Source organism: Mytilus galloprovincialis, chromosome 8 (assembly GCF_965363235.1).
Source record: "Mytilus galloprovincialis chromosome 8, xbMytGall1.hap1.1, whole genome shotgun sequence".
NCBI classification, from domain to species: Eukaryota; Metazoa; Mollusca; class Bivalvia; order Mytilida; family Mytilidae; genus Mytilus; species Mytilus galloprovincialis.
In genome coordinates, this window is record NC_134845.1 from 27,952,231 (window position 1) to 27,979,995 (window position 27,765).

Consider the following 27,765-nt stretch of genomic DNA (forward strand, 5'->3'; position numbering starts at 1 on the left):
GTTTTACTAATGTCATAAAGTGAATCAGTGTAATTTTAGATTTTAGACTATTTTTTTAACGAAGTATCAAAGTGAATAACTTTTAATATTGTCCGTGTAATATAAACCCATCGTCTTTTAATATATGCAATTGCGTTTTATACTGTGATATAACAAAGTGATTTTAGCTGTATAAGTCCGTGTAATATAAGCCCACTGTGTGTATAATCAAGAAATTGATGTGCTCCTAATAACAGGAGGAAGTTACTGAAAGAAGAAGAAGAAGAAGAAGAAGAAGAAGAAGAAGAAGGAAGAAGAAGAAGAAGAAGAAGAAGAATGAGGAAAGAAGAAGAAGAAGAAGAAGAAGAAGAAGAAGAAGAAGAAGAAGAAGAAGAAGAAGAAGAAGAAGAAGAAGTCTTGACTTTTTTAAATAATCATTATGGTTGTGCACCTTATAAGCAGGAGGAAGATACAGAGGAGAAGAAGAAAGGTTTAGCACAGTCAGATAAGTTTCCTTCTCATTTCTATCAGGGCCCCTAGAAACGTGCCACAACAAACTAATTAACCTGAACTAGCTGGACCTCCCAGTTGACCAGAAATAAGTGAATACGAGTGCAAGAAAAAGCAATCAGATAGTTTATGAAAGAATGGAAATAAAAGAAGAAAAACCGACAGTCTTCATTGCTATTGAATCAGGGTAAAATTCCGACCATGCTCAAATATACACCTTATCGCTATTTGTCCGCCATTGCTGGAAATCACACAGGTTCCCGTAAAATTTTGACGTCATAAAACAAAATGTCTGACGCCACAATGGAAAAGTGATTGTTGTTGACGTCAAAAGTTCAAGCGGACGGGTCAGCCGGGAATAGCGATAAGGTGTATTTGCACACCAGTGGCAATGGCAATGTTCATTGTTTGTTTTATAAATGCCGAAAGTTATGTGATCTCCTTTATTGACTATCGCAATGTTGGTTAACATATTTTGGCTGATCATAAATCATAAAGAATTAAAGATATAATTATAAATGTGCTACAGTCAGTACAGTGTACATTACAATCAAGTAAAACATTTGAAAAACATACTTTTCATATTTAAGTATTATTACATACTATTAAAATAACACAGTTTTGCCTGCATTCAGAGAAAAATTCCTGGTGTAAACACAGCCATTTTTGTTAAAGCAAGGATTTGTATAGTATTACTATACAAATCCTTGGTTAAAGTGTATAGATGAACCTTTAATAAACCCTCTTGCTGCCAAGTTTTTTTTTCTTGTTTTGTCGCGCCAAAAGCATCTTGACGTTTCTTATCTGTGACATTGCAAAACTTGTGCCTATCTGTAGAACTGTTCTATCCCGCCGTCCATAATTTTTCCGGGTCAGCCGGGAATAGCGATAAGGTGTATTTGCACACCAGTGGCAATGGCAATGTTCATTGTTTGTTTTATAAATGCCGAAAGTTATGTGATCTCCTTTATTGACTATCGCAATGTTGGTTAACATATTTTGGCTGATCATAAATCATAAAGAATTAAAGATATAATTATAAATGTGCTACAGTCAGTACAGTGTACATTACAATCAAGTAAAACATTTGAAAAACATACTTTTCATATTTAAGTATTATTACATACTATTAAAATAACACAGTTTTGCCTGCATTCAGAGAAAAATTCCTGGTGTAAACACAGCCATTTTTGTTAAAGCAAGGATTTGTATAGTATTACTATACAAATCCTTGGTTAAAGTGTATAGATGAACCTTTAATAAACCCTCTTGCTGCCAAGTTTTTTTTTCTTGTTTTGTCGCGCCAAAAGCATCTTGACGTTTCTTATCTGTGACATTGCAAAACTTGTGCCTATCTGTAGAACTGTTCTATCCCGCCGTCCATAATTTTTCCGGGTCAGCCGGGAATAGCGATAAGGTGTATTTGCACACCAGTGGCAATGGCAATGTTCATTGTTTGTTTTATAAATGCCGAAAGTTATGTGATCTCCTTTATTGACTATCGCAATGTTGGTTAACATATTTTGGCTGATCATAAATCATAAAGAATTAAAGATATAATTATAAATGTGCTACAGTCAGTACAGTGTACATTACAATCAAGTAAAACATTTGAAAAACATACTTTTCATATTTAAGTATTATTACATACTATTAAAATAACACAGTTTTGCCTGCATTCAGAGAAAAATTCCTGGTGTAAACACAGCCATTTTTGTTAAAGCAAGGATTTGTATAGTATTACTATACAAATCCTTGGTTAAAGTGTATAGATGAACCTTTAATAAACCCTCTTGCTGCCAAGTTTTTTTTTCTTGTTTTGTCGCGCCAAAAGCATCTTGACGTTTCTTATCTGTGACATTGCAAAACTTGTGCCTATCTGTAGAACTGTTCTATCCCGCCGTCCATAATTTTTCCCGCGTCAATGTGGCCGTAATTATGAAAACGATGTACAAGTAATTTTACTGAAGTTAAATATGCTCTAAGATTGTCATAAACAATGTTTTAATACAAGATTATTTAAAAACACAATTTTTAACCTTGGAATATATTTTTTTTTATCTTTCTTGTCTTAAAATAAAGTGAAAATATTATACCAATTGCTATACTAGCTTTAAAGGCGACTTTGTTTTATCTTTGTCAAGTGAAATGTATAAATGATTCTTAACCACCTATAAAATAGTAAAATATTTATTCTCGTCTTTTTATTAGGTAATTGGTATAAATACTGTAAAAAAATCTCTCAAATCATTATATAAATGGCGAAACAACGGCACTCAATGAAAATGAAAATAAAAACAAGCATGTACAAATTCATAAAAATAAATAAAATCTCTGAGCAGCTGATCTATGATACTATGAACTACTTCTTGTTGTAAAGTATCAAACGTGTCATATAAAAATTATCATGATTTCAATCCTTGTTTCGGTAGGTGAGGAAATATTTTTTACATAAAAATTATTATCCATATTCATTTTGCTTATTTTTTTATCATGTTTATCATAAGTTTGTTGACCACTTATTGTTCAAAATTTTAGAGAATACAAATTTAAAAAAAAACATAGTAAAAACGAGGAAAGAAATTCTCTAAAATGAATTTCTATTGTCTACAAGTGAACCTGAATCAATAATAATTCATTTTTTCATTTACTATGATAAAGTACACACTGTAATTGACATACACGAAATATCTTTAAATTTGTTAATTGATAAATTGTTCTCTTCTCAACGTTCAGTGGCAAATATTTCATGCAATATTAAGGACGTCTGAAATTCAATATACAATAAATCTATTGATCAATGAGTCCTACAAAGTAAAAGATCTGTGGTGAATGCCAGAAAAAAGAGGTTGCCACTGGGAAAAGATATCTATGATATATATGATAGGAATAGAAATCATTGTGTCTACTACTAATTTAACATCCCCATTTCGAATGAAAATAAACATTTTTAAGGCAGTGCTTCCATGATAAAACAGATTTAAAATGTATTGAAATATCGTATGGCAATACAAGTAGATCGGTTAACATGTGTGTACTTTTACCAAAAAAAATCTCAATCGTGGTATTTGAGCCCTAAATAAATTATCCAGTTCTTTTAAATAAAGCGTGTATGGTGTATTGTGAATGAATATTAATATTTAACGTTATCAAGTATAACAGTTACCTTTTTTATGATTATTTATCAGGGATAAGATTTTTTCTTTATATGAGATATTCTGATTGATAGATGTACGACAAAAAAAAGTAAAACAAATTTCTCGAAAGAATGCAACATTTTTTATGAAAATGACGAACTAGATAATTAGTAAACAACTTAAAATAATTGTTATTATAGTTCTTACAAGCTTATGATCCTGTATTATTTCTTGACATCTGTTTTAAGTATATTTTTAAAGCATTTTATTCAGTTTGCTTCATTCCTGCCAAAATCGCCCTTTTGACGCTGTATTTTGACGTTGTCAGTGCCCCTGAGTATTGTGACGTTACAATAATTGTTATTATAGTTCTTACAAGCTTATGATCCTGTATCATTTCTTGACATCTGTTTTAAGTATATTTTTAAAGCATTTTATTCAGTTTGCTTCATTCCTGCCAAAATCGCCCTTTTGACGCTGTATTTTGACGTTGTCAGTGCCCCTGAGTATTGTGACGTTACAATGGACCTTTGACGTTCTACACAATCAACAAGATTTGTGTGTAGAAGCCATAAATGTACCTTTGGCAGCAAGAGGGTTAAATAGTTTGTGTCATGTTTTACAATTCAGAAATTCTTTAAAAAAAATAATTCTAGCAATGTGTCCAATTGCAAGAGACAGTGCAACAAATGCTATATATGATAAAAGATCAGAAAAAGCCTGAGGCCACCGATGAGTCATCAACACAAGTGCATCATCTGGAGGCTTCAGCTGGCTTATTAACAAAAAATGTATGCTACTTCAGCATTATGGATGTCACACTGAACTCCAAAACATATACATTTAGTAATTAAATATATAAATGAACCAAAATTTACAAGACCATTAAAGGCCGGAGGTTCCTCACAAGGGACAGGTGTAAAAATGTGACAGGGTTAAAAAACTAGTTTTGATTTTAAATTGGTCATTAGAAAAGAATATGGATCATGAAACACTTAATGAACAGAATTGAATCCACTCTTCAAATTCTGTTGATGATACATGTATATGTGATTAACTTAACATGCTTAATGACTAAATAGCAACTTTTAAAATATGGTGTGAAAATAATGATATGATTCTAGATAATAAAAACTCCAAATCTATGTTAGTTCACATAGGAATTTTCAAAGCATGTAAGAAACTTTGAAGATAGAATACAGTGGAATTCTTATACAAAATGTAGACAGTGAAAAACAATGAAAAATTACTTGGCATCATAATTGATGATTGTCTTTAATGAAATCAACAAATAAACAAAGCATATATATGTATTGGTATTTCAACTAGACTAGGTTTACTAAATCGATTGAAGCATTATATTCCAAAAAAATGTTTATGTTTATTTTATAATGGATATTTACTTCCTCTCTTTGATTATTGCTGTACAACATGTACAATACGAACAGAAACAAGTAGTCTAAATAATGGTTAAAATTACAAAAAAGAGTAGCTAGAATCATTCTTAACAAACCATGTGATACACCGTCAAAAACTGTATTTAACCAATTAGGATGGTTAACTTTTCAAAAAAGAATCACATATCACAAAGGAGTATTAATGTATAAGTGTGTAAATAGTATTACATCTGATTATCTTTGTCAATTATTTTACAATAAAAAAAATGTTTATGCAAGATATTCTTTGCGTTCATCTGACAATAATTGTCTTTTCATACCTCGTCCAAGAACAAATTTTATAAAAAAAAACATTTCAATATACCGGTTCAAGTCATTGGAACAGTATTCCTGTAGAAATCAAAAAGATAGAAATGATAGAACAGTTCAAACAAAGTTATTTTAATTTCTTGTTTAATTCCTAAACTAAAAATGTAATTTTCTGACAGATGAAATTTATCTATATTTTAAAAGATTCCATATATTTGTTTTGTGTATATCTGACATTAACAAAATAAGTTTTTGAAACGATTCTGTATGTTTTTTTGCCATTTGTTTTGCATATGTATGTAAATGTATATATTATATTATTGTTATATTTTGAATTATTCAGAGGGCATCAGGGGAGATTAGTATTGTACTTACTGATTTTACCCTCTTTAAATAAAGCATTTATTATTATTACATTAGGATTATGTCATTTCAGTTTGTTAGAATCTGTCCAGGCAATATCAGCAACTGAAGGATCTTCAGTATTTTCTCTACAAGATGATAAAGGATACACACCTGCTCACTGGGCATGCTTCAGAGGTCATGAAGAAATAGTCCGGTTAATATTAGACAGCAATGGACCTATAGATAAGCCTAGCAACAATGAACTAGGGGCCCATCCAATTCATTGGGCATGTGTGAATGGACATGTAGCAATAGTTGATATTTTACTCCAGGCAGGTGTTTCTGTCAATGTTGTTGACAATAAAGGATGTACACCTATAATTATGGCAGCTCAGTATGGCCATACAGTGTTAGTAAGTTTCTTGATGGGAAAAGGTGCCAAGCCACAGACAGTAGATGAAGATGGAAACAGTGTCTTACACTGGGCTGTGTTTTATGGTAAGAAACAACATTTTTATTTTGAAAACTGATTTTTTTTTTCCCTGCCCCTCCAAAAAAAAACAGAAAAAAGAGACAAAAAAGAAACACCTGGTTGTTTTAGATAGGCAATTTTGCATATAATCATAGCATCCAATATATATACTGTGGATTCATTATTATTCGTTGGATACCAGTTTTCATGGCTTTCGTGGGTACAGTTGAACCACAAATTCAAATGTTCAATGAATTACAAATGTTCCATAGGCTTTGTATAAAGAGATTGGCAGACCACAAAAATCAAATATTGTCAAAAATGCAAGTTTTTCTCAATCCAAGAAAATTGATACCCATGAAAATAAATGATTCCACAGTATATAGTTATTCAGCTGATTTGTAATATAATATTCCATCTTCATGCCTTATATATCATGTACTGTGTTATGACGCTAGATGAAAACTGATGAGGAAAGGTAACACCTGGCAACCTGAAGCTTGATTTTGTCGAGCCTAGGTGGTCAAGTGGTCTAGTGCACCGGGCATATTGCAAGGAGATTTGTTGCCATAATAACCCAGAAGTGATCTAGTGACCAGAGAAAGTTGAATAAGTTCACTTCATCTTAAAGTAACCCGCTAAGCACCGGACATTGTATATGAAGATATGCATTGTAGTTTTGAAGACATGAATTCTTAACACAATCAGCTTATATAAATAATACATGATTATTGCAATGTTGTATTTTCAATTTTTAGGTCATATGGAACTAATGAGATATTTGATCCATTGTGGTCTGAATCCTAAAGAAATAAACAAATATGGACAATCAACATTACACCTTGCTTGCTTGAATAATAACTTGAAAGCTGTTCAGGAATTGCATGTTAAGGTTTGTTATTGTGAAATTCATATTAAATACAATCAAACTGTTTTGTTAATAAATATAAAAAAAAGATGTGATATGATTGCCAATGAGACAACGCTCCATAAGAGACAAAATGACACAGAAATTAACAACTATAGGTCATTGTATGGCCTTCAACAATGAGTAAAAATCATACCACTTACTCAGCTGTAAAAGGCCCAGAAATGACAAATGTACAAAACTAGAAAACTAACAACATGAGTTATGTAAAAAAATAATGAATGAAAAACAAAAATGATACACCGCATCAAATGACAACCACCAAATTACAGGCTTCTGGATCTGACAGGCAGAAACAGAATGTCTACATGTCTGACTGAAATTCTGATAAACACTCTTTGTAATCAAAAGAGTTTAATGCAGCAACTTTTTTGCACATGGGTAAAATTTGGATATTAAGCATGGAGTGTATCCTTGGCATAAATGCTGTTTATTTGTGTAAATAAAGGATTTGTATAGACAAATCTTTGTGTAATCTATTTGCAAATGGAATATTTAAATTTTCTACCATTTTACAGGACTTTCAATTTTTTTTAAAAGAAAACCTGAAAATTATCACATTAATACAGCAATTGATTATTCCAAACTGATAGAGTATAAACAGTCAAAAATAGCAAAAATTTCATTGTTATTATGCTGATCTTACAAATGATATTATGCTGATCTTACAAATGATATTGTGCTGATCTTACAAATGATATTATGCTGATCTTACAAATGTTATTGTGTTGATCTTACAAATGTTATTATGCTGATCTTACAAATGCTATTGTGTTGATCTTACAAATGTTATTATGCTGATCTTACAAATGTTATTGTGTTGATCTTACAAATGTTATTATGCTGATCTTACAATTGTTATTGTGTTGATCTTACAAATGTTATTATGCTGATCTTACAATTGTTATTGTGTTGATCTTACAAATGTCATTATGCTGATCTTACAACTGTTATTGTGCTGATCTTACAATTGTTATTATGCTGATCTTACAATTGTTATTGTGTTGATCTTACAATTGTTATTGTGTTGATCTTACAAATGTTATTATGCTGATCTTACAATTGTTATTGTGTTGATCTTACAAATGTCATTATGCTGATCTTACAATTGTTATTGTGTTGATCTTACAAATGCTATTGTGTTGATCTTACAATTGTTATTATGCTGATCTTACAATTGTTATTGTGCTGATCTTACAATTGTTATTGTGTTGATCTTACAATTGTTATTGTGCTGATCTTACAATTGTTATTGTGTTGATCTTACAATTGTTATTGTGCTGATCTTACAAATGTTATTGTGCTGATCTTACAATTGTTATTGATTCAATTTGTTTATAATCTATCATGGGGATTTTGTTTTAAACTTGTATACAAATTTTCATTAATTACCGGTAGTAATCAGTGTATAATCAAAGCACTCTGTTTATAAGAGTAAGTAAGCTTATATATTTTAATTGTTTAAAACTATCTTGAAATTGAATATTCACCCCATAATATATATAGAATATTTTCATTTTGTTGTGCCTATTTCATAGTCTTTTAAATTCCAAATACTGTGGATTAATTTATTTTCGTGGGTATCAATTTTCGTGGATTGAGGAAAATTTGCATTTTCATGATTTTGCCAATCTTTTCATACAAAGCCTATATAAAATTTGTAATTCAATGAACATTTGAAAATCTTGGATAACAAGTAACTGGCCATGGTATACAACGAATAATAATAAATTCACAATAGATCAGTTCTTATCAGAACAACTTGTTTTACAAAATTTATTCAGTAATTTTCAGTGGATGTTGTTTATATTTTATTCTTTAGCATGAGTTAGACATCAATAAAGCAGATACAGATGGAAGGACTCCATTGATGTTAGCGTCTGCTAGCAATAACACAGAAATGGTAGATTATCTACAAAAACAAATAAAGAAAAACAAGTTTTTTTCTAAGATAGATCTAATGTAAGTAGACATTTGTTCAGGAAATATTTCTTGTTTGATACAAATAAGGTGACTCTCATCTCATCAAAGTGTTGTTTATACACGTATTTCACAAGTCAAGTGATTTGTTTGTCTGATAAGCATGATAAGTGCTTACATTTCCTTTATTGAGTGTTGAATGAACTTACTTATAGATTGAAGGAAATTACAAGTCTGTCTCCTACTGAAAGTATTTATGGACTATTAAAGATTTCAGCTACATTATGGAACACTCATTATAATCTCCTTTCCCTCCATGTTATTTTTAAATTTAAGTGGATTCATTATTATTCTCGGTGAACTAATTCTAGTGGATTTTATCAGTTTTGATGAAATTTTCAATGGAATCAAATTAAATTTCCAACACAGGCGCGGATCCACCCATTTTAAAAAGAGGGGGTTCCCAACCAAGAGTTAAGGGGGGATTCCAACTATATGCTCCCATTCAAATGCATTGATCGGCCAAAAAAGGGAGGTTCATACCCCGGAACCCCCTGGATCCGCCACTGCAATAGATTTGTGAGCAGAATTTATCAATAGCCTGAAATCAAGTACCTATGTAACTTTTGTTTACCTAAATCAAAATAATTGGTAGCCACAAAAATAAATGAATCCTAAGTTTATTAAAGTTGAACTAGTTAGAAAGAGAAATCAGTTTTTTTTTTCAGAGAAGAGATAGACATTCTCAAACATCCATCTAATGAACATATTTTCATTCAAATTTCTTTAGATTCATTGATTTTCTTACCTTCAACAATTTTAATATTTTGTGAGCGTGCACTTATGGTTAGGTTTTTAAAACACAATACAAAATCCACTTTTGAAAATAGAGGTCTTTGACCTTTTACCCTCTCCCCAGTAGAAAATTAAGAAAAAAAAGGAAAAGGTCTGACTTTATTGTGGAAAGATCCTACATTTAACAGGTGCAAAAATCAAAAATGATTTGTCAAAATGTATGTTTAATATCTTTTCGATTTTCTAGACACGCTATATATTGGAAATCCTTAATTAGTACAATTCTATTCCTGGCCACAAATGCAAGGTCTCATGAATGACATAAATTACTCAATTCCCAAGGACCATTATCAAGCCAGATGTTCCTTTTTTATTTTGTTTGCTGCTTTCAATGGAATTTTAGTGTGTATACTATAACAATAAGGATGGTTGATGTGAAAACTTTATTTAAAATGAGATAACGAATGTACTTTTAGTTTAAACATAATGTACTTTTAGATACATGTAGCAGTGACAACAAATAACACTATTGTTGGTAAGGATTTGTTCTCTAAATAGACTTTTATATATTATACATGTTTGTGCTGACAATAATACAGAGCACCTTGATATCCTTGGCTTCAGAATTGTAAAATCAGTTATTAGTTATAGACTTAAAAGGCAATATCTGTGAATTTAACTTAATGTTGACAGAATGGCATACCATACCAGGGTACATATTATTTTCATTATTATACATACTGTGGATTCATTATTATTCGTTAGAACTTGGATACCAATTTTGTCATGGATTTCGTGGATAAAAGAGAATCACAAATTTAATTGTCCAACGAACTGCATATTTTCTATGGGGTTGTATGCAGATTTTGACAAAACCACGAAAACAAATATCCATGAAAATACAGGTTTTCATCAATCCACGAAAATTGGAAGCAACGAAATTAAATGAATCCACAGTAATGTTTGCTTAAACAAAAGTGCTGTGCATGCTGTAACCTAACAAGATGCCATATACCTTTCTGAAGCCAATATATCTTCTAGATGTGCTGCATCTGAAAGGATTGTAAAAAAATTAGACTACTGGTAGTGTTTTTATTATTGAATAGTTATTGGTAAGTATATTTGTAATCAATTGTATGTTTTTTAATTGATCTTATATACATTAAATGCTTGATGCTAACTTTGCTGCTGGATTATAATGCATTGCTATTTGGTTTATGCTTTTAATTGGTTTGAATTCAAATAACTGCTTAATGGCTGTTTCATTTTATGATATGTTGCACTCTGGGAAGGCACTTTTGGATATTTTTTTATATTTTGAATGCATTTTCACATGCAAAGCAGGGTACAATTCCACATGGGATTTTAAAGTGCCTTCTTTTTATGTAGATGAAACATGTTTTAATGAAACATTCCTAATTATTTGCTTGCTTGCCATGTTTTTACACTATTGAAATTGTTTTATGTTTGCAAAAAAGTTGACAAGTTTTTATGAGTAAAGAGTAAGAGGATTTTAACCTTTTAATGATTCTTTAATTATGTACATACAAAAATGTTTTACATTGCTAAAATAGATCTACTTGAATTCAATTGCCAACATGATATTCTAAATACAAACAGTATTTCATTTAACTTTTAAGTAGATTAGTGTATTTGTTTTTTGCCCTTACTTATGCAATTGAATTCAATATTTTATTTTCGTCTCACCTCATCATTTGTCATGTATAAAATTACACAATACATTAATTTTATAAAAGATACATTTTGTATACATAAGCCAATCTGTACAGATTTATGAGAGACGATAATCAACTAAAACAATATATTTGTACATAATAGATATTAAACATGAATGGTAAAATTATACAACATAATTATTCAATTATTATTTTCAATATAAAACTTCTTTGGTCTTTTCAGAATAAAATTACAGGTTTTGGCACATAATCTTATAATATCTTGATTCTAAAATAAAAAGAAGGTATTTGAAAAAAAAGCCGACCCCCTCCTAAAATGGGAAGGTGGTTGGCTCGCCAGGCTTAAAATGAATGAATGAATGGAAAACACTGAATACCATTTTCTGACAATCTATTAAACTCTTAAAAAGGTCATCAATTTTAAGAGACTCAGTAAAAATTAAGAACTTGTCTAAGATCATTGTAAACAGGACAATGTAAAATAACATGATATTCATATTCAACAGTATTATAAAAATGCATGTACCGGTAATGACAAAAATATTTTATATTAATTATCTAATTGACCAATATATTAAATTTTTATATTATGGGGAAGTGTATCAATGCTAAAGATTTTAAAGGATTGGAATATATTATCATTCAATCACTTCATTTCATTGGTATTTGTGCTGCACACTTTCTTTATATGATACTGATGTCCAGGGTTTCTAAAGGCACAACATGAACGTTGCCATTTATACATTTTAAGAAGTTTGTCAGAACAAGATCTCACGCAAGTCATTAGGGAGGATATACAATAAAATTGAGAATGGAAATGGGAAATGTGTTAAAGCGACAACAACCCTGCCATAGAGCAGACAACAGCCAAAGACCACCAATGGGTCTTCAATGTAGCGAGAAACTCCTGCACCCGGAGGCGTCCTTCAGCTAGCCCCTAAACAAATGTGTATACTAGTTCAGTGATAATGGACGTCATACTAAACTTCGAATTATACACAAGAAACTATAAATTAAAAATCATACCAGACTAACAAAGGCCAGAGGCTCCTGACCTGGAACAGGCGCAAAACTGTGGCAGGTTAAACATGTATTTTGAGATCTCAACCCTCCCCCTATACCTCTAGCCAATTTAGAAAAACAAATGTACAACAATACGCACAGTTAAACTCAGTTTAAGAGAAGTCCAAGTCTGATGTCAGAATATGAAACAAAAGAAAATAAACAAAATGACAATAATACATAAATAACAACAGAATACTAGCAGTTACTGACATGCCAGCTCCAGACCTTAATTAAACTGATTGAAAGATTATGTATGTTTCTGACACAACCACAATCCAATGTATTGTTTCTTTTATACATCATTCAAAAGACGTTTCGGGTACACAACTTTTAAATGTTAAAGTAAAAAAGAAAGTCTAACAATGCTATTTAGACTTTGTTTAAAAATTAATTTTATATTTTGCTATTAGTATTATGATATGTTTATGTTATAGAAATTGTTTTCAAGTTACAGATTGTACAAAATCAGATTTATACAGGAGGATGCACAAAGTGTGTCCAGAATTAAATAATTACATTTTGTGGAAAAATTGAGACGATAGTTCTTGTTAAATACTAAATGGAAACAAAATTTAAAATAAATTTGACTTCTGCAGCCAAATTGTTGCTACATAGCATGAAAAATAGAGAAAAAAATCAATTAAAAAAGTTATCTCCCCTCATAAACATTTTGTTAAGACCTAAAACTTTTTCTGTGTTAGCTTTGAGTGTTCTATCTTATATTATTTAATAGAGTTTTTACCCTAAAATAAAGTAGCATGAATGTCCTCATTTGAATGAAATTCTGAAACAAAATAATTTTATCAAAGTTAAAATCTTTACCTATCATTAAAAGTCCAAGATAGCATTTCCATTTTCCAGTTTTCAAAACTGCTACACCATCATGGTTTAATCAAAAAACTTTGACAGTTGGTTTTTTTTTTGTGTTTTTTATTTAATCAATTCTGTATTTTGTAATAAATATGATTAGACTTATAAAGTACAGTTTAACAGTTAATAAATTTATATGCTTCCTTTGCTTATTGGATACTAGCTACTTCAATGGCACTCATATCACAACTTATTTTATTTATATTGAAATGCATTTCGTCATATATACAGTGTTATTGGTTGGATTATGCTTCGTATAGTTAAAACAAATATATGCATCTTTAAACAAAAAAGGAATTAAACAAGCAAATATAAAAGCAATGTTCAGTTATGATCAGAGGCTGATTTAGGGGGGGCAAGGGGGCCCGGGCCCCCCTTTTTCGGAAAAAAATTGGTTGCTTATACAGGGAATCAATGAAACGTGACTGGATTGGGCCCCCTCTTAGGTCAGTTAGTGGGCCCCACTTATGTAAATATCTAGATCCGCCACTGATGATTTGTGAGCAAAGATATTTGTTTTCTACAAAATGTTTTTAATTACAGATCTTTAGCTTTTAATACACTTGGCAGTGGAAGGAAATCAGTTTTGTTTTTCATGATTAATTTTCTGTGTTGGGGCTATCCAATGTATGTTGGACTGGTAAGTTAAACTATTTATTTAAAAATAGAATGCTTTTATTTATACTTTTATTGGGTTGTAAGTACATTTTGTATGGAGCATTCAATTCTTACAATACAATTTGTATGCTGCAACCATGAAATTAAAAGGTCTATCAAACTTTTCATTTGTTTTTTTTATGCAATGTTTTTTAACCGGATTTTTGTGTCAAAAATGTCGGTTATTGATTTGGGGATGTACATCGGGCGGCAACCAAATGTTGTCCGTGCATTTACTCATGAAGCGTTCAACCAAACCTTTTAAAATTTTAATATGTTGTTACTGACAACAAAATGGAGGTCAAGTTCAATAATGACGATTTTGACTTTTACCGTTCAGGAGTTACGGTTCTTGAAAGTTTAAAAAATGTTGTGTCTGTGCATTTACTCATGAACCGTTCAACCAAACCTTTTAAAATTTTAATATATTGTTACTGACAACATAACCGAGGTCAAGTTCAATAATGACGATTTTTTCTTTTACCGTTCAGGAGTTACGGTTCTTGAAAGTTTAAAAAATGTCGTGTCTGTGCATTTACTCATGAACCAGTCAACCAAACCTTTTAAAATTTTAATATGTTGTTACTGACAACAAAATGGAGGTCAAGTTCAATAAGCACGATTTTGACTTTTACCGTTCAGGAGTTACGGTTCTTGAAAGTTTAAAAAATGTTGTGTCCGTGCATTTACTCATGAACCGTTCAACCAAACCTTTTAAAATTTTAATATGTTGTTACTGACAACAAAATGGAGGTCAAGTTCAATAATGACGATTTTGACTTTTACCGTTCAGGAGTTACGGTTCTTGAAAGAGCTTGATTTTTGCCTTTCCATTTGAAAACCATACAATTCATTCATTTTATTAGATATTTTCAAAATCCTAGGTAGGTGGACTTAGTAATTTTTTCTTACTTTATGCATTAAGGGCACACAGTTGTCCTGCTAGAGGGTCATTTTCTATCTAGTTTATATGTTGTTATTGTTGACAACATGGAAGTCAAGTTTGATATTGATAATCATAAATTTTACCTATTAGGAGTTTTGGTCCTTGTAATATTGATAAATGCCAGAACACAAATAAATGTTAAAGAATCCGGTTAACTGTCATTTTGACAGCTCTTGTTTTTTTTAGTTATTGCACTTGAATAGATTAGACATGTGCAACATTGGGGACATTGGAATTAGTTCTTTTATACATGGTAGAAATTGTATCAGTAATAGTAGATTTGCAATATGGTCTTTTAAGGCAAGAAATCAAAGGATAGAAAATAAATTAAACATTCCTGTATGAAGGGTTGTAATTGGATGGTCCTTCTTGTAGTAACTTTCTTTATAAAAATAAAAGTAGCATAATAGTATATTATTTCAAATTCTAATATGACGTGCTTCTTTAGCCTTGTAAACAACACTGTGATAAAATTCTCGATAAAATATACTTAGCGCAGACTCAGAGATATACATAATAATGGCTGTTACAATATACTTCCCACGTAAATCTACATTTATTGGAACCTATTTGCAGAACCTTTGGTGATTTTATTGTTTTAAAAAGTGCAATTAAAAAAAGACAAAATAATTTTTATTCTTATTCGTATGCATAATAAAAAGAAGTAATGCACAAGAGCTCGGAGAAATCAACAAAAAAAAAAAAAAAAAAATTCTGTGAAAGTCTATTAATCTTTTTGGCGCATTTAAGTCATTTCAAAACATGACGTCATACAAATGAAACCGCTAAAGTTGAAAGTTTTCTGTTACGTAAACCATCGGAATTCGTCTGATATTGTATTAAAACTGATTTTTGAGGTAGGTTTTGTTTTATTTTTCTATTCTATTGCATTATTCGCATATTTACTCATTTCAGCAAGTCAACATGGCGGCTCCTTAGTTACAAAATGTCAACTTTGGATTTGAAGGAAGCTTACGAGAAAAACATGTAAATTAAAAATGGCAAATGTTGGGTTTGAGAATTTAAAGAATTAAAAGGTTTCTTTCTAGCAGTTATTCACGAAATAACCTACGCAAGCTACATATTTATAAAGATATTTGAGCTTTATCTAACAGGGAGTAAAAAAGAACAGCCACACACACAGCATACCCACCCTAGCTTCAGTTTTTTAATGACTGTATTTGTCCTATTAGAATCCAAATAATTCATGGAAGCCATAGATTGTTGGAAATTTACACATGGCCTGGGCCGTGATATTCGTTAATTTTATCCCTTGCTAACATGGCCTGGGCCGTGATATTCGTTAATTTTATCCCTTGCTAACGCTCAGGATAAAATTCGAATATCACGGCCCAGGCCATGTGTAAATTTCCAACAATCTATGGCTTCCATGAATTATTTCTTAAGTTACAAATACTTTGTATAAGATTATATTTTTTGATTTTCTAATTTCAGTGTTTACCATATACTTGGTCTGACTTTCCGATGTTACATGTGGTGTTTCTTTTTTTCAACATTGTGTTGTGGATTTGTTTGTTCCATGCCAGTACAACAGATCCAGGATATTTACCAAGAAATGTACCGGAGTATGACATGGCCATAAAACAGGTAGGTCTGATTATCAGGATTAGTGAAGCATACTTTCATTAGTCATGATAGTGTAAATAGAGAAAGAAAAATATCACACCCCTTCCAACAAAAATAAGATACATAAATTGATAAATAGTTAATTATTTAAAAAAAAAAAAAAAAAGAAGTAATAATTATTCTAAAAATGGAAAATAATAAATTTTTAGAATAATATAATTATTCAGACACAGCTTAAAATGTCAAATTTAGAATTCATGTGAAAAAAAAGTGACAGAAAGGACATCCAGAGATTTTTTTCTCTGTATTATTAACCCTGTAACATAAAATGAATAATCATAAGGAAGGATAGATTATGTACATGCTACCTCAAGGGTAGAGAGCCATATTCAATTGCCTTGATCTAGAAGATGTAGAGGGGAGTCAAAGGACACACAATATATCTCTTCTTAACTCTGTGGACAAGTGGTATAAGTAGTCGAACTACTGTATCACTAGCCTGTCAAAACTGAGATAGTGAGTTCAATTCCTGCATGTGGCAGGTGAGCTGAACTTAGACTATCAATTTTCATACTGAAGGTTGTGGATATGTTTAGGCACTTTGGCATCTTCCAGCAATGAAAAGAGACAGCTATGAAATAGCACAATAGTGTTGAAAGTGGTGTCAAACACCAATTAATCAATCAATCAATTTGATTCTTAAAGAATTTTTTTTTACTTTATTTTGCAGCTAGTCATTTGTAGTGATAAAACTGTAGGACAAAATTTACTCTGTACACTGTGCCACACATGTCGCCTCGTAAAACCACTACGATCCAAACATTGTAGAGTTTGTAACAGATGTGTAAACGTGTTTGATCATCATTGTCCATACATATACAACTGTGTAGGATATAAAAATAGGTAGGTTTGGATATTTATCTTAACTGCTGTGTTATTAAATTATTCTAACATGACGTCCTTCAAACGCTTTGAGTACACACCCGTGGTAAAATATGAATATATTGTTTGGGCTGTTCCAAAGTACTCCCACGTCAAATGCTTTTTTATGAATGAGTTACCAGACGTCATAGAACGTTGCTGTCAGAATGTAAGCATTTTACGGGAAAATACACGCTTGTGAAACCGAAAATCATCACAACAAGGAAACGTAAACCAACGATGCTAAAATGTGTTATAAGCCATTTTTTAATATACATTTGAGACGTATAATTAAATTATCATTTAAATTCATCCAAAACTATCCAAATATGTTATTGTAAATAGTTTAAGCATGTAACTAATTCAGTTTACTCAGTTCTTTTACGCCAATTTAATAGTGCGTTTATTTATGGGAACGGCATATATTTGCCTCCACCTAGAGCGCTTTGATCCAAAAGTATTGCCGTACTTGTCCTATTAGAATCGAAATAATTCATGGGGGCTTGAATATATCTAGATTTTACCACGGGTTGTCCCTTTATGCCGATATTTTACCCCTCGCTATCGCTCAGGGTTAAATATTTGTCATAAAGGGCCAACCCGTGGTAAAATCACGATATATTCAAGCCCCCATGAATTATTTCTTAATTTTTGTATATTTCTTCTGAAAACTTTCTATTGATCTTTGAGTTCTAAATTTACCTTTACAATTTGTCTTGATACAACACCTTAAGGGCATACGATACAGTAGAGATCCCTCGTTGATTTTTTCTTAAAATTTTGATAGAAGGTCAATTTCAATGTGTACTTTTCAAATATGCAAAGAAAAAAGTACCTTCATGACTTACTTTTTGAGATAATTTGGTTCGAAATTTGCATATTTGGAAGAAAATCCCTGAAATTTCATAAATTATGACTTTTAAAGAAAGTAACAATACTTTTGAATGAAAAGTCATAACTTAACCGGTTTTTTTGTAAAATATTCCCTTGATCCATGGCATCAACATGCTGAAACAAGTTTAAGGTTAAATCAAATCATCATGTTCCGGATTTAGATTGCTATATCCATTAAAGAAATTAAACACATTTTTGCGTCTTTTTGGCAGTGCAGAAAAAATTTGATCGTTGATTTTTTCCTGAAATTTTGACGGAGTGTTCTTGAAACAGTACTTGATTGATTGCAAAAGAAAAAAATTGGGGTCCATGTGCTTGTTTTTTCAATAAAAGCCATAAACCTTAATTTTTTACGACGTCTGTCAGTATGGCGCTAAATTACGTTAAATTTAGTTTTAATCGCAACAACGTCGTGTAAGCATTCCCGCCGTACACGAGTTTGCAGGTGTTTTTCAAAGCGTTGATACTTATCATAAAAATTTATAAGATGGTCAATCATAAAATGAAAAAAACATTTGTGCTAAACATTTACGAAACGAAATTTGGACAGGAACCTTTTCATAATAAAAAAAAAAAAAAGACTATAAAAAAGAATTCTAGCAGATTGCTTTGTCAGATGTACGGCAAAAAAGAAAATCTGATTGAAATAAATGTGCATCTCCGTCTGACATTAGTTCTAAATTGCTTCATGAACTGTAAGAGGAGAGACAACTTTATTGACATCACAAAATGTGAACCAACTATAAATTAAGTGAGGCGATACCTTAAATTGACAACAGTATAACATTCAACAATGACAAAACCGATACCGTATCGTCAACTTTAGGTCCCGACGTACTTTTGATTTTTATTTTATTTTTACATTCAAAAGATAATCATCTTTCAAATTTAAATTATAAGCAGTACTTCTTGTTTTATAATAAGAGCTGTTTTGTGCAATTTAACTCATGCCTTTATTGCCTCAATCGACCGAAAATGAACTTGTAATATAATATTTCATAGGAAGTGCAGCAGCCGGTATAAGAGAATAATATTGAAAGATGTCTTTATCAATAGATAAGTTACATAACCTTTTTTTACGGCGCATACGTATGAATATTGGCGTACTTGTTTGTCTAGAAGTAGAGCTATATTGAAAACAATTTGTTCGTCTGTCCGCTCGTCTAATTATACGACGAGTTTTAACGTGTGTACACTTTCTGATCTGTCTGTCTGCAATTAGTGTAAATTTGCCGATACTTCAATTTTTATCTCTCAATACATTGAAGTATAATAGGGACGTGCTTATACAAATAAGAAGACGTGGTATTATTACAAATGAGGCAAATCTCAATCAGAGACCAAATGGCTAAACGACTATAGGACATCGGACGGCCTTCAACAATGATTAAAACCCATACCGCATAGTAAGCTATAAAAGGCCCCTATACATGACAAATGCAAATCAACTCAAACGGGAAACTTACGGCCTGATTTAAGAACAAAACAATGAACAAAATACAAATATGATGACCAATACCAAAAGACACCATTTAATTACAAACCCTTTTAACAGCATGTGAACGTGCGTTTTCTTGTTTTGGTCTATTACATCCAGTTTCATATACAAAAACAATACATCCAATTAAACAAACTAACGTGTGACAATTCTGCATCTATTGGTAATATTTTGCTTAAATTCCAACACAAAACGACACCAATATTTTTTTTAAAATCTTTTTAACGGACTTTTATTGACAGTTTTTCTACATACACATACAATATTATATGTTTTTAAAATATCAATTAAAATCGGCAATTTTTTTTATGTACCAATTTCAAGTCCAGAGCAGGATGAGACAATCTCTTTTTTATTGGAAAATGACGCAGTCATTGTTCCATAACTGCCGACCTGAACTTCATTACATTGCTCTGCCTACCGCGCTTGGTTTCGTATTTCCTATTTTCCAAACAAACTGGAACCTGCTTGTGTTATCATTATGCATCATTATGTATGTATGTATGTACTCGAGATTCCGCCAATGTAGACGCACCCCTTGATTGACTGCAAGGGTACAGCGGATCCATGTACACTCCCTAAGGATTAATGGAGATGTGTCCTTTACAATATTATCCCACCACCAGAACAATCCCCACCCAACACCGCCCAAGGGAGCGTGTAGGACACCGGGAAGTCTGTTATTATGGTGGAGGAAGCCGAAGTACTCGGAGAGAACCACCGGGCCACTCGGTGGAAACAGACAAACCAGAGAGATATCAGAAGATTGATCTCCTGGTCAAAGTAGGGGACAACTTTGACCAACCGAGGCCCCCAAAGTACCCATTCTAGTTTAAACTCCGGTGTGGGTACCAGAGATGTGTGTGAGAGGGTGAAAATTACCCTTCTGATGTACTGATATTTTTAGCACCCCGAGTGAGAATCGAACTCGGGACCTTCAGCACTGTAGCCATCGGTCTTAACCACTAGACCACGAACTCACACATCATTGTGTAGTATTAAACCAGCCAGGACCCAGTTTACACTGGTTTTTGCTTGTATTCCACTACACTCGAACAAAGTGTTGTAGTTTGACGGGAACCAGTTTTAGAATTTGTAAACTACAAAACGTAATCGGTTATTGTTCATTCCGTTTTGGTGTTTCATACCGACTTATATGGTTTGAATAAGCTTAAGACCATTTAAAAATTAATGTGATAGGTATATTAAAGATTGTTTTACAAAAGGATTGAACTGTTTTACTTTCAAAGTCGTACTATAGGGATATCTGTCATATACGGATTTCCACTCTCACCGGTTAATTTCTTCTTTTACACGTGCTTTGGAAACTTCCTGTTTAATCGCAAGTTTTAAAATTGTTTTTGAGTGAATTAAACTTATTTTAACAATCATGAAGCGTTCCAGAATCATTTTAAAGCAGTTTCTTCTTCTCTTTGATGATGGAAAATAGGTTTTCTCAAGAAAATACCGCAAACGATCGCAGAGGAATTGAAACGTACAAGTCAAGTCGGCACCTGGTTAAATTGGCATCTAGTCAAATCGGCACCTATTCGACGTCAATTCGGCATCCAATAATATTTGATATAATATTTTCTATTCAATTAATTAATTACTGTTACCAAGTACATAGTGAATATGTTGTTGTGTATTTCGGTAAACCACGAAACGAAAGTGAATATGTAGTGTATAAAGGTAAACAACGAAGCCCTTACCAAAGCTGTTGTTTTAACAATTAGACAATTTGTGTAATTGTAAAAACAAGTCAATTATTAAAATAAAATGGAAAACTATGAGTCCCTTTCAATAAATCAAACTTTCATGCCAAATAATTAGCAAATTTAAGGTGTTTGTTTTTCAGTAAAGTTTAAACAGCATTAAACCAACAATCCTGTAAAATGCTCAACTGGTTAAAATAATGCAGAAAAATACACAATATCTCATGTATTAGTCCAAATAATTATGACGTCTGGCAAGGCTATTTTATTATTTTTCTGGGACGCCTTCGTACGACGTTCAGGTGCCAATTTAACTAGGTGCCAGTTTGACTAGAATTCTTTGACAAATGTTTGAAACTATCTGAGTTTCATTAGACCTTTGAAAGCAGTAACAAAAAGATTATTTACTTAATATTTTGTGGGAGAAGGGGGTTCAGACTGTGTGGCATCAGGTCTGTTTGTGCCCAATACATTTTCGCACCCTACACGTTCGCACATTCACACTCTACTCATTCACGCCCAATTTTAATTCAAATTCAAGTTGAATAATTGGAAAATTATGGTTGTTGTTTTAAATTGCTTTGGTGTAAATACTGAATGTATTTATAGCTTGGTATGAGTAAAACATTGAAGATTTTAAAGGAAAAAACACAAAAGATAATTGTTTTTAACAGCTTGGTCCCATTGATCTGAAACAACGAAACAATAAAACATAGAAACCAAAATATAGCAATCCACTAATATAACCAAAACATGATAAAATTTATTCAACACGCAGAAACAAACATAGTCAGAATCTCACTTCATTTTGAAACAAGTCAATGAAACAAGTTATAGCAATACACTAACCAAAACATGATTAAGAGTTATTCAACACAAAATAAAACGTTGACAAAATACCACTTTATTTAGAAAGGATTATTATTATTTTTAGCAATACCTTATCCAAAACATAATTAAGATTTATTCAACACAAAAAAAAAATTGCTGTCTCACTTTATTTTGAGACAATGACAACAATTATACTTATGATCACTTATAAGAAAACACTTGCTTACATAGTTATTAAACACAAAACCAATTAAGATTGGGTGTGAACATGTAGGGTGTGAAAGTGAGAGGGGTGAAAATGAGTGGGCGCAAACGTGAATGGAAGCGAACAGACTCAGATTCAGACTATGTACCAGTGAGAAATATACAAGCCTTTCTACGGTATTTATTTGTACAATTCAGCTAGTCTTGACCTATTCATTTGTCTTAAAAAACCAGCCAGTTGTCACCTTCACTTCACACACACACACATATACGAATATCAATTATATGCTTACGATACATGTTGCATTGTTAAACTAATTACGGTATGTGAAAATCAAGACTTGCATAAAAACTATCCCAATATTAGAGACAGTGGCGTCATTTTTCTTCAGAGCTTTCAGCTCTTTGATTATTTTATTTACGAATAGGGGTGTTTGTCCACCAATGAGGGTCTCGCACATGCAGTCGGTTTTGTTATTTCATTGATAGTCTGTTAAATTTGGCCTTACAATGTACAATGACAATTCTCCGTAAAACTTGGAGGCTGCCAAATTCTAAACAAGAAAAGAAAAAAAGACACAAACTTAACTATTTTGATTCTGATATTTTTCAGTTCAAGATAGTATTATTTACTTCGAATTCATTATCAATAAATGAAAATAACTGTTCTCGTCATGAAAAATATTGCACAGCTGTACAACACTCCGTAGTAATGACTTTTGTGTATGGATTTCAACACCAGACCCGATTCGGCCACCCTATAACAATATATTTTGTTTAATTTTTACTCATTAATCACGGGTTCATACGTTTTCTCATTTCTTTAAGTTTCATTAAAATGACATTTGGATGTCATAAATGTGTAATTAAATATTTGCCGCTGGACGTTAAGTAGCTACCAATACTCATAATTAGCTATTGCAGGTCGTTATGTTCCGAATTGTGTTATTGGGCTGTGCAGTTTTGGCAGTTATTCAGTGCCAGACTAAAAAGCTCCACAATTCTTCTTCCGTCTTTCCATGTCAGTACTCTCTGACTTCCATGTCTATCACCATTTCATCAATTTCGTCATGCAAAATTTTATTTGATTTATTTTTGTACATCTCAAGTATTTCCTTTAATCTCACTGCACTTCGGTGGGTTTCTCCGTCTTTTAGAAACGACATGGCCACTTTTTTAGCAGGTACTTTTTTGAAATTCGCGCAGCCGAAATTAATGACGTCAGAGAATATTCCGCGAAATATGACTTATTCTAAAGCGACGTCGCGAAATGTTAATGTTCTTATTAGAAACATCGCGAAATTACAACGTTCTGGTTACCAACGTCGCGAAAACAACACGGACAATTTTGAAAACGTTATTATCTGCCCCTGCTACTGTATCGTATTCCCTTAAGACTATATAACTAATAAGTTATTACATCAAATATGGCAGCTTATTTCTTTGTTCATTAAATATATTGTATGTATGATTTTTAAAATAGCACATGAATATTGAAGAGACTTTACATAATGACTGATGGGTAAAATAGGTCTTGTATGTCTACATATATATATAACTGCAGTAAACCTGTAGCCAAAAGTTCAAGTTTAGGAAAACTTGATAGTAATACCATAATGACTCATCAGCATAATTTGAGGTAGATAGAATGAGTCTTTACTTGCTGTTTAGGAGAACAACAAGTTTATGAATATGTTACAAAGGCAAGACATATCTCTGTGTTCACAATTGAAGGTATTTATTTCTATACCAATTTTTATTCTGTCAATTACTAGAACATAACGTCGGAACAAGGTATATATCCTCACAGACATTATAGTTACAATGTTCACAATGTCGCATCTTTTTCAGGGGATCTTTTGCATTATTTACAACCTGTGTTTCTATAGTTTTGGCTATCAGTTTTAAGTTGAGCCTTCATACTGTCAACAACTATTTGGAATGGAACTGGCTATACAAGTTCTATGTTCTCCTGATGGGATTCTATGCTTTTTCAGCTTTTGGACTTTTTGTACTAGCGGTAAGTTTTAAAACAAGTTATGATGGTAAGTTAATGGTTATAAAGTTTCAATCAAATATTTTTAATGAGTTAATCCTCTTTGGAAGTATTAAATCTATATCGGAAATTGCTCTCAAGACTTCAACTCACTAAGATAACTTAAAAAATTTAAAAGCAGAAAATACATTTTAGTTTAGTAATTATTGGCAGTTGGACAGATAAAATATGTGCAACATGGGGGACACTGGAACTTTTCTTTTATTGTTTTTATGGTTTTTTTTTATGTTTGTTCACACTGAAATATTCTTTGAAAACAAGTTGTTTTTAGTAATAATGTTATCTGATTGTTTTCTGTGATATTGATAATCAGATGATGAAACTGTCGGTTAAATGCAAACTTTTATATTGTTTTTAAATGTCATTTAAGTTCTAGTTTACACATGTTAGTTTTTGGCAGACACGATTTTTTAAATTAACATTTTTTTCTAGCGTTACACAAAGAATCACACATTACGGAAGTAAAAAAAAATACTGAATAAAATTGAAAATGGAAATGGGGAATGTGTCAAAGAGACAACAACCCGATCATAGAACAGACAACAGCAGAAGGTCACCAATAGGTCTTTAATGTAGCGAGAAACTCCCACACACAGAGGCGTCCTTCATCTGGCCCCTAAACAAATATCTATACTGGTTCAGTGATAATGGACATCATACTAAACTCCAAATTATACACAAGAAACTAAAATTAAAAATCATACAAGACTAACAAAGGCCAGAGGCTCCTGACTTGGGACAGACGCAAAATTAAGTATTTTTCTGTCTTAGTATTGTATATTTTCTATGTTTGTACTTTCAGATTTATAATGCAGCCATTAATGTGACCACAAATGAAGGTTTAGCTTTTAAAAAGTATGCCTATATGCAGGATAAATTTGGAAGAGTGAAGCGTCCTTTTGACCAGGGTGTTGTCAACAATTTGCTGGATTTTTTTCATTTAAAAAATCTATCTGAAGAAAAAAGTTTGGATCAGATAACAGTGACTTAGTTTTTATCTTCATGAGTATTGTATGTGTGATATGTTTTAACTGTAAAATGTCAAGAACAATTAATTGTCTTTTTGTATGAATACATAAGATGTATAAACAAAGAAAAATCAATGTTAAAGCATCCCATCAAAACTCATATATACAGACATTTATAAGATGGGAGGGACACAAATAAAATGCCAAGCTGTTAATTGCCCCAGATAATTTATTATTTTTTCAGCACAGACAGTCAATCCTGATTGATATTTTGTAAATGAACAAAACATTTTAAAAAAATAATCATGGATATTGTTCTGTGAACAACACATGTCTGTCTGGCATTGTTTATTTGACTGTATTTTGATAGAATGTTGATAATGTTAAGTTTATGTGATACTGGCGAGAAATTTCATTAAGTGCACTCTTAATTGGACTAATGTTCATCAGGTATGCTAAAGATAGAAAGGCAAGGAAGCACAGATTACAAAATGCTCAAAGAGAATTAAAACTAATAGGGTGTGAACAGAGTCGCTAGAATGTAGATTTTAATCATGATAAAGCTGGCTATTGACAGGATGGTTCAATTTTGGAATAATAGTTCATTATCATCACTACCTACCCAATGGAAGTATACAAAAATGATTTATACAGATCAGTCCAATCATTTTTATTCGTCCAATTTTTCTCTATCATATTTAAAAAAATTATATTTCACACAACTTGGTCCTGCAATCAAAAATGTTAATGCATTGTACTTTTAATATCACCATGACAGTCTAAAATTGTTGTAACATGTAAACTTCAAAATATTAAAAATATTCATGGCATTTTTCTAATTTCAACAGGTCTTATTTTTATCCCCCCGCCATAGCGGAGGGGGCATAAAGTTTTACCCATGACCATCTGTACGTACGTACCAAAAATAGGTTTCCATTCTATAACTTCAGTTTTCCTCAACCAAATGTTATGAAACTTATACACAATGCCTATTACCACAAAACACAGATCAAATTTGAAATTTAATGGGGTCACTTTAACCTTTCTAGAGTTATGCCCCTTAAAAAATGGAAAAATTGCAACATTTTTAGTTTCCTTTCTTTAACTTAAGTTTACCCCTACCAAATGTTATGAAACTTATACACAATGCTTATTACCATGAAACTCTAAACATTTGAAATTTGGTGGCGTCACTATGACTGTTCTAGAGTTATGCCCCTTTATAAATGGAAAAAAATGCAAAATTTTTAGTTTATGTTCTGTAACTTTAGTTTGCCTCAACCATACATTATGAAATCTTTACACAATACTTCAATTTCAAATTTGTGTAGCGTCACTTTTATCGTTCTGTCCCTTTATAATGATGTATGCCAGCTGGGGCATCATCTTTGTTCATGAGGACACATTCTCCATTTATTTACTATGCTGTCTAGTTTGGGTTATGAACAGGTAATTTATACCATTTAATACTGAAAACTTCAGGAATTTCCTTATATAGATAAAAATATTTGGGAAGATGTGGTATGATTGCCAATGGGAAAATTCACTACCTTGCTAAACACTAATCTGACTTGACAAATTGTGCATGCTTTAACTTTGTTTATACCTGTTTATTTACTTTTGACTTTACTATTTATCCCTTATTATTTTTATTAACTGTGTTAGTATTCAGGTATCACAGATCAAATTTATTCGTTCATTGTGTGTTAATTTGCGTTATTTGATTGAGTTAAGCCTTCCAATTGATATTTTATAGTGTGTTTTACTATGTTGTGATGTTATATTATTGTTTCAGAAAAAGGAGAAGGTTTGGTACCATTAAAACGTTCAATCCCTCTGCAAATTTGCATCTGTCCTTAGTCAGGAATCTGATGTACAGTAGTTATCGTCTGTTTATGTAGTTCATATGTGTCTTTAGTTTCTACTTTTTATATAGATTAGACCGTTAATTTTCCTGTTTGAATGGTTTTACACTAGTAATTTTGGGGCCCTTTATAGCTTGCTGTTCAGTGTGAGCCAAAGTTCCATGTCGAAGGCCGTACCTTGACCTATAATGGTTTACTT

The 27,765-nt window shown here is 31.7% G+C and overlaps 1 protein-coding gene across 1 annotated transcript; it reads left to right on the plus strand.

Annotated features, from left to right (window-relative positions):
* The first annotated feature begins 454 nt into the window (after positions 1–454).
* LOC143085477 (uncharacterized) lies at positions 455–27,656 on the plus strand. Its single transcript, XM_076261842.1, has 9 exons — positions 455–676; positions 5,769–6,175; positions 6,908–7,041; positions 8,900–9,039; positions 13,968–14,064; positions 16,483–16,635; positions 17,345–17,517; positions 24,529–24,697; positions 25,536–27,656. Exons 1-9 carry the CDS (start codon positions 627–629, stop codon positions 25,722–25,724), a joined length of 1,512 nt encoding a protein of 503 aa, XP_076117957.1. The 5' UTR covers positions 455–626; the 3' UTR covers positions 25,725–27,656.
* Positions 27,657–27,765: the final 109 nt, after the last annotated feature.

Coding starts and splice junctions, on each gene's coding strand:
- LOC143085477 (XM_076261842.1), top strand. CDS start 627: ATGGAAATAAAAGAAGAAAAACCGACAGTCTTCATTGCTATTGAATCA. Junction 677..5,768: donor TTCATTGCTATTGAATCAGG/GTAAAATTCCGA, acceptor ATGTCATTTCAG/TTTGTTAGAATCTGTCCAGG. Junction 7,042..8,899: donor TTCAGGAATTGCATGTTAAG/GTTTGTTATTGT, acceptor TTTATTCTTTAG/CATGAGTTAGACATCAATAA.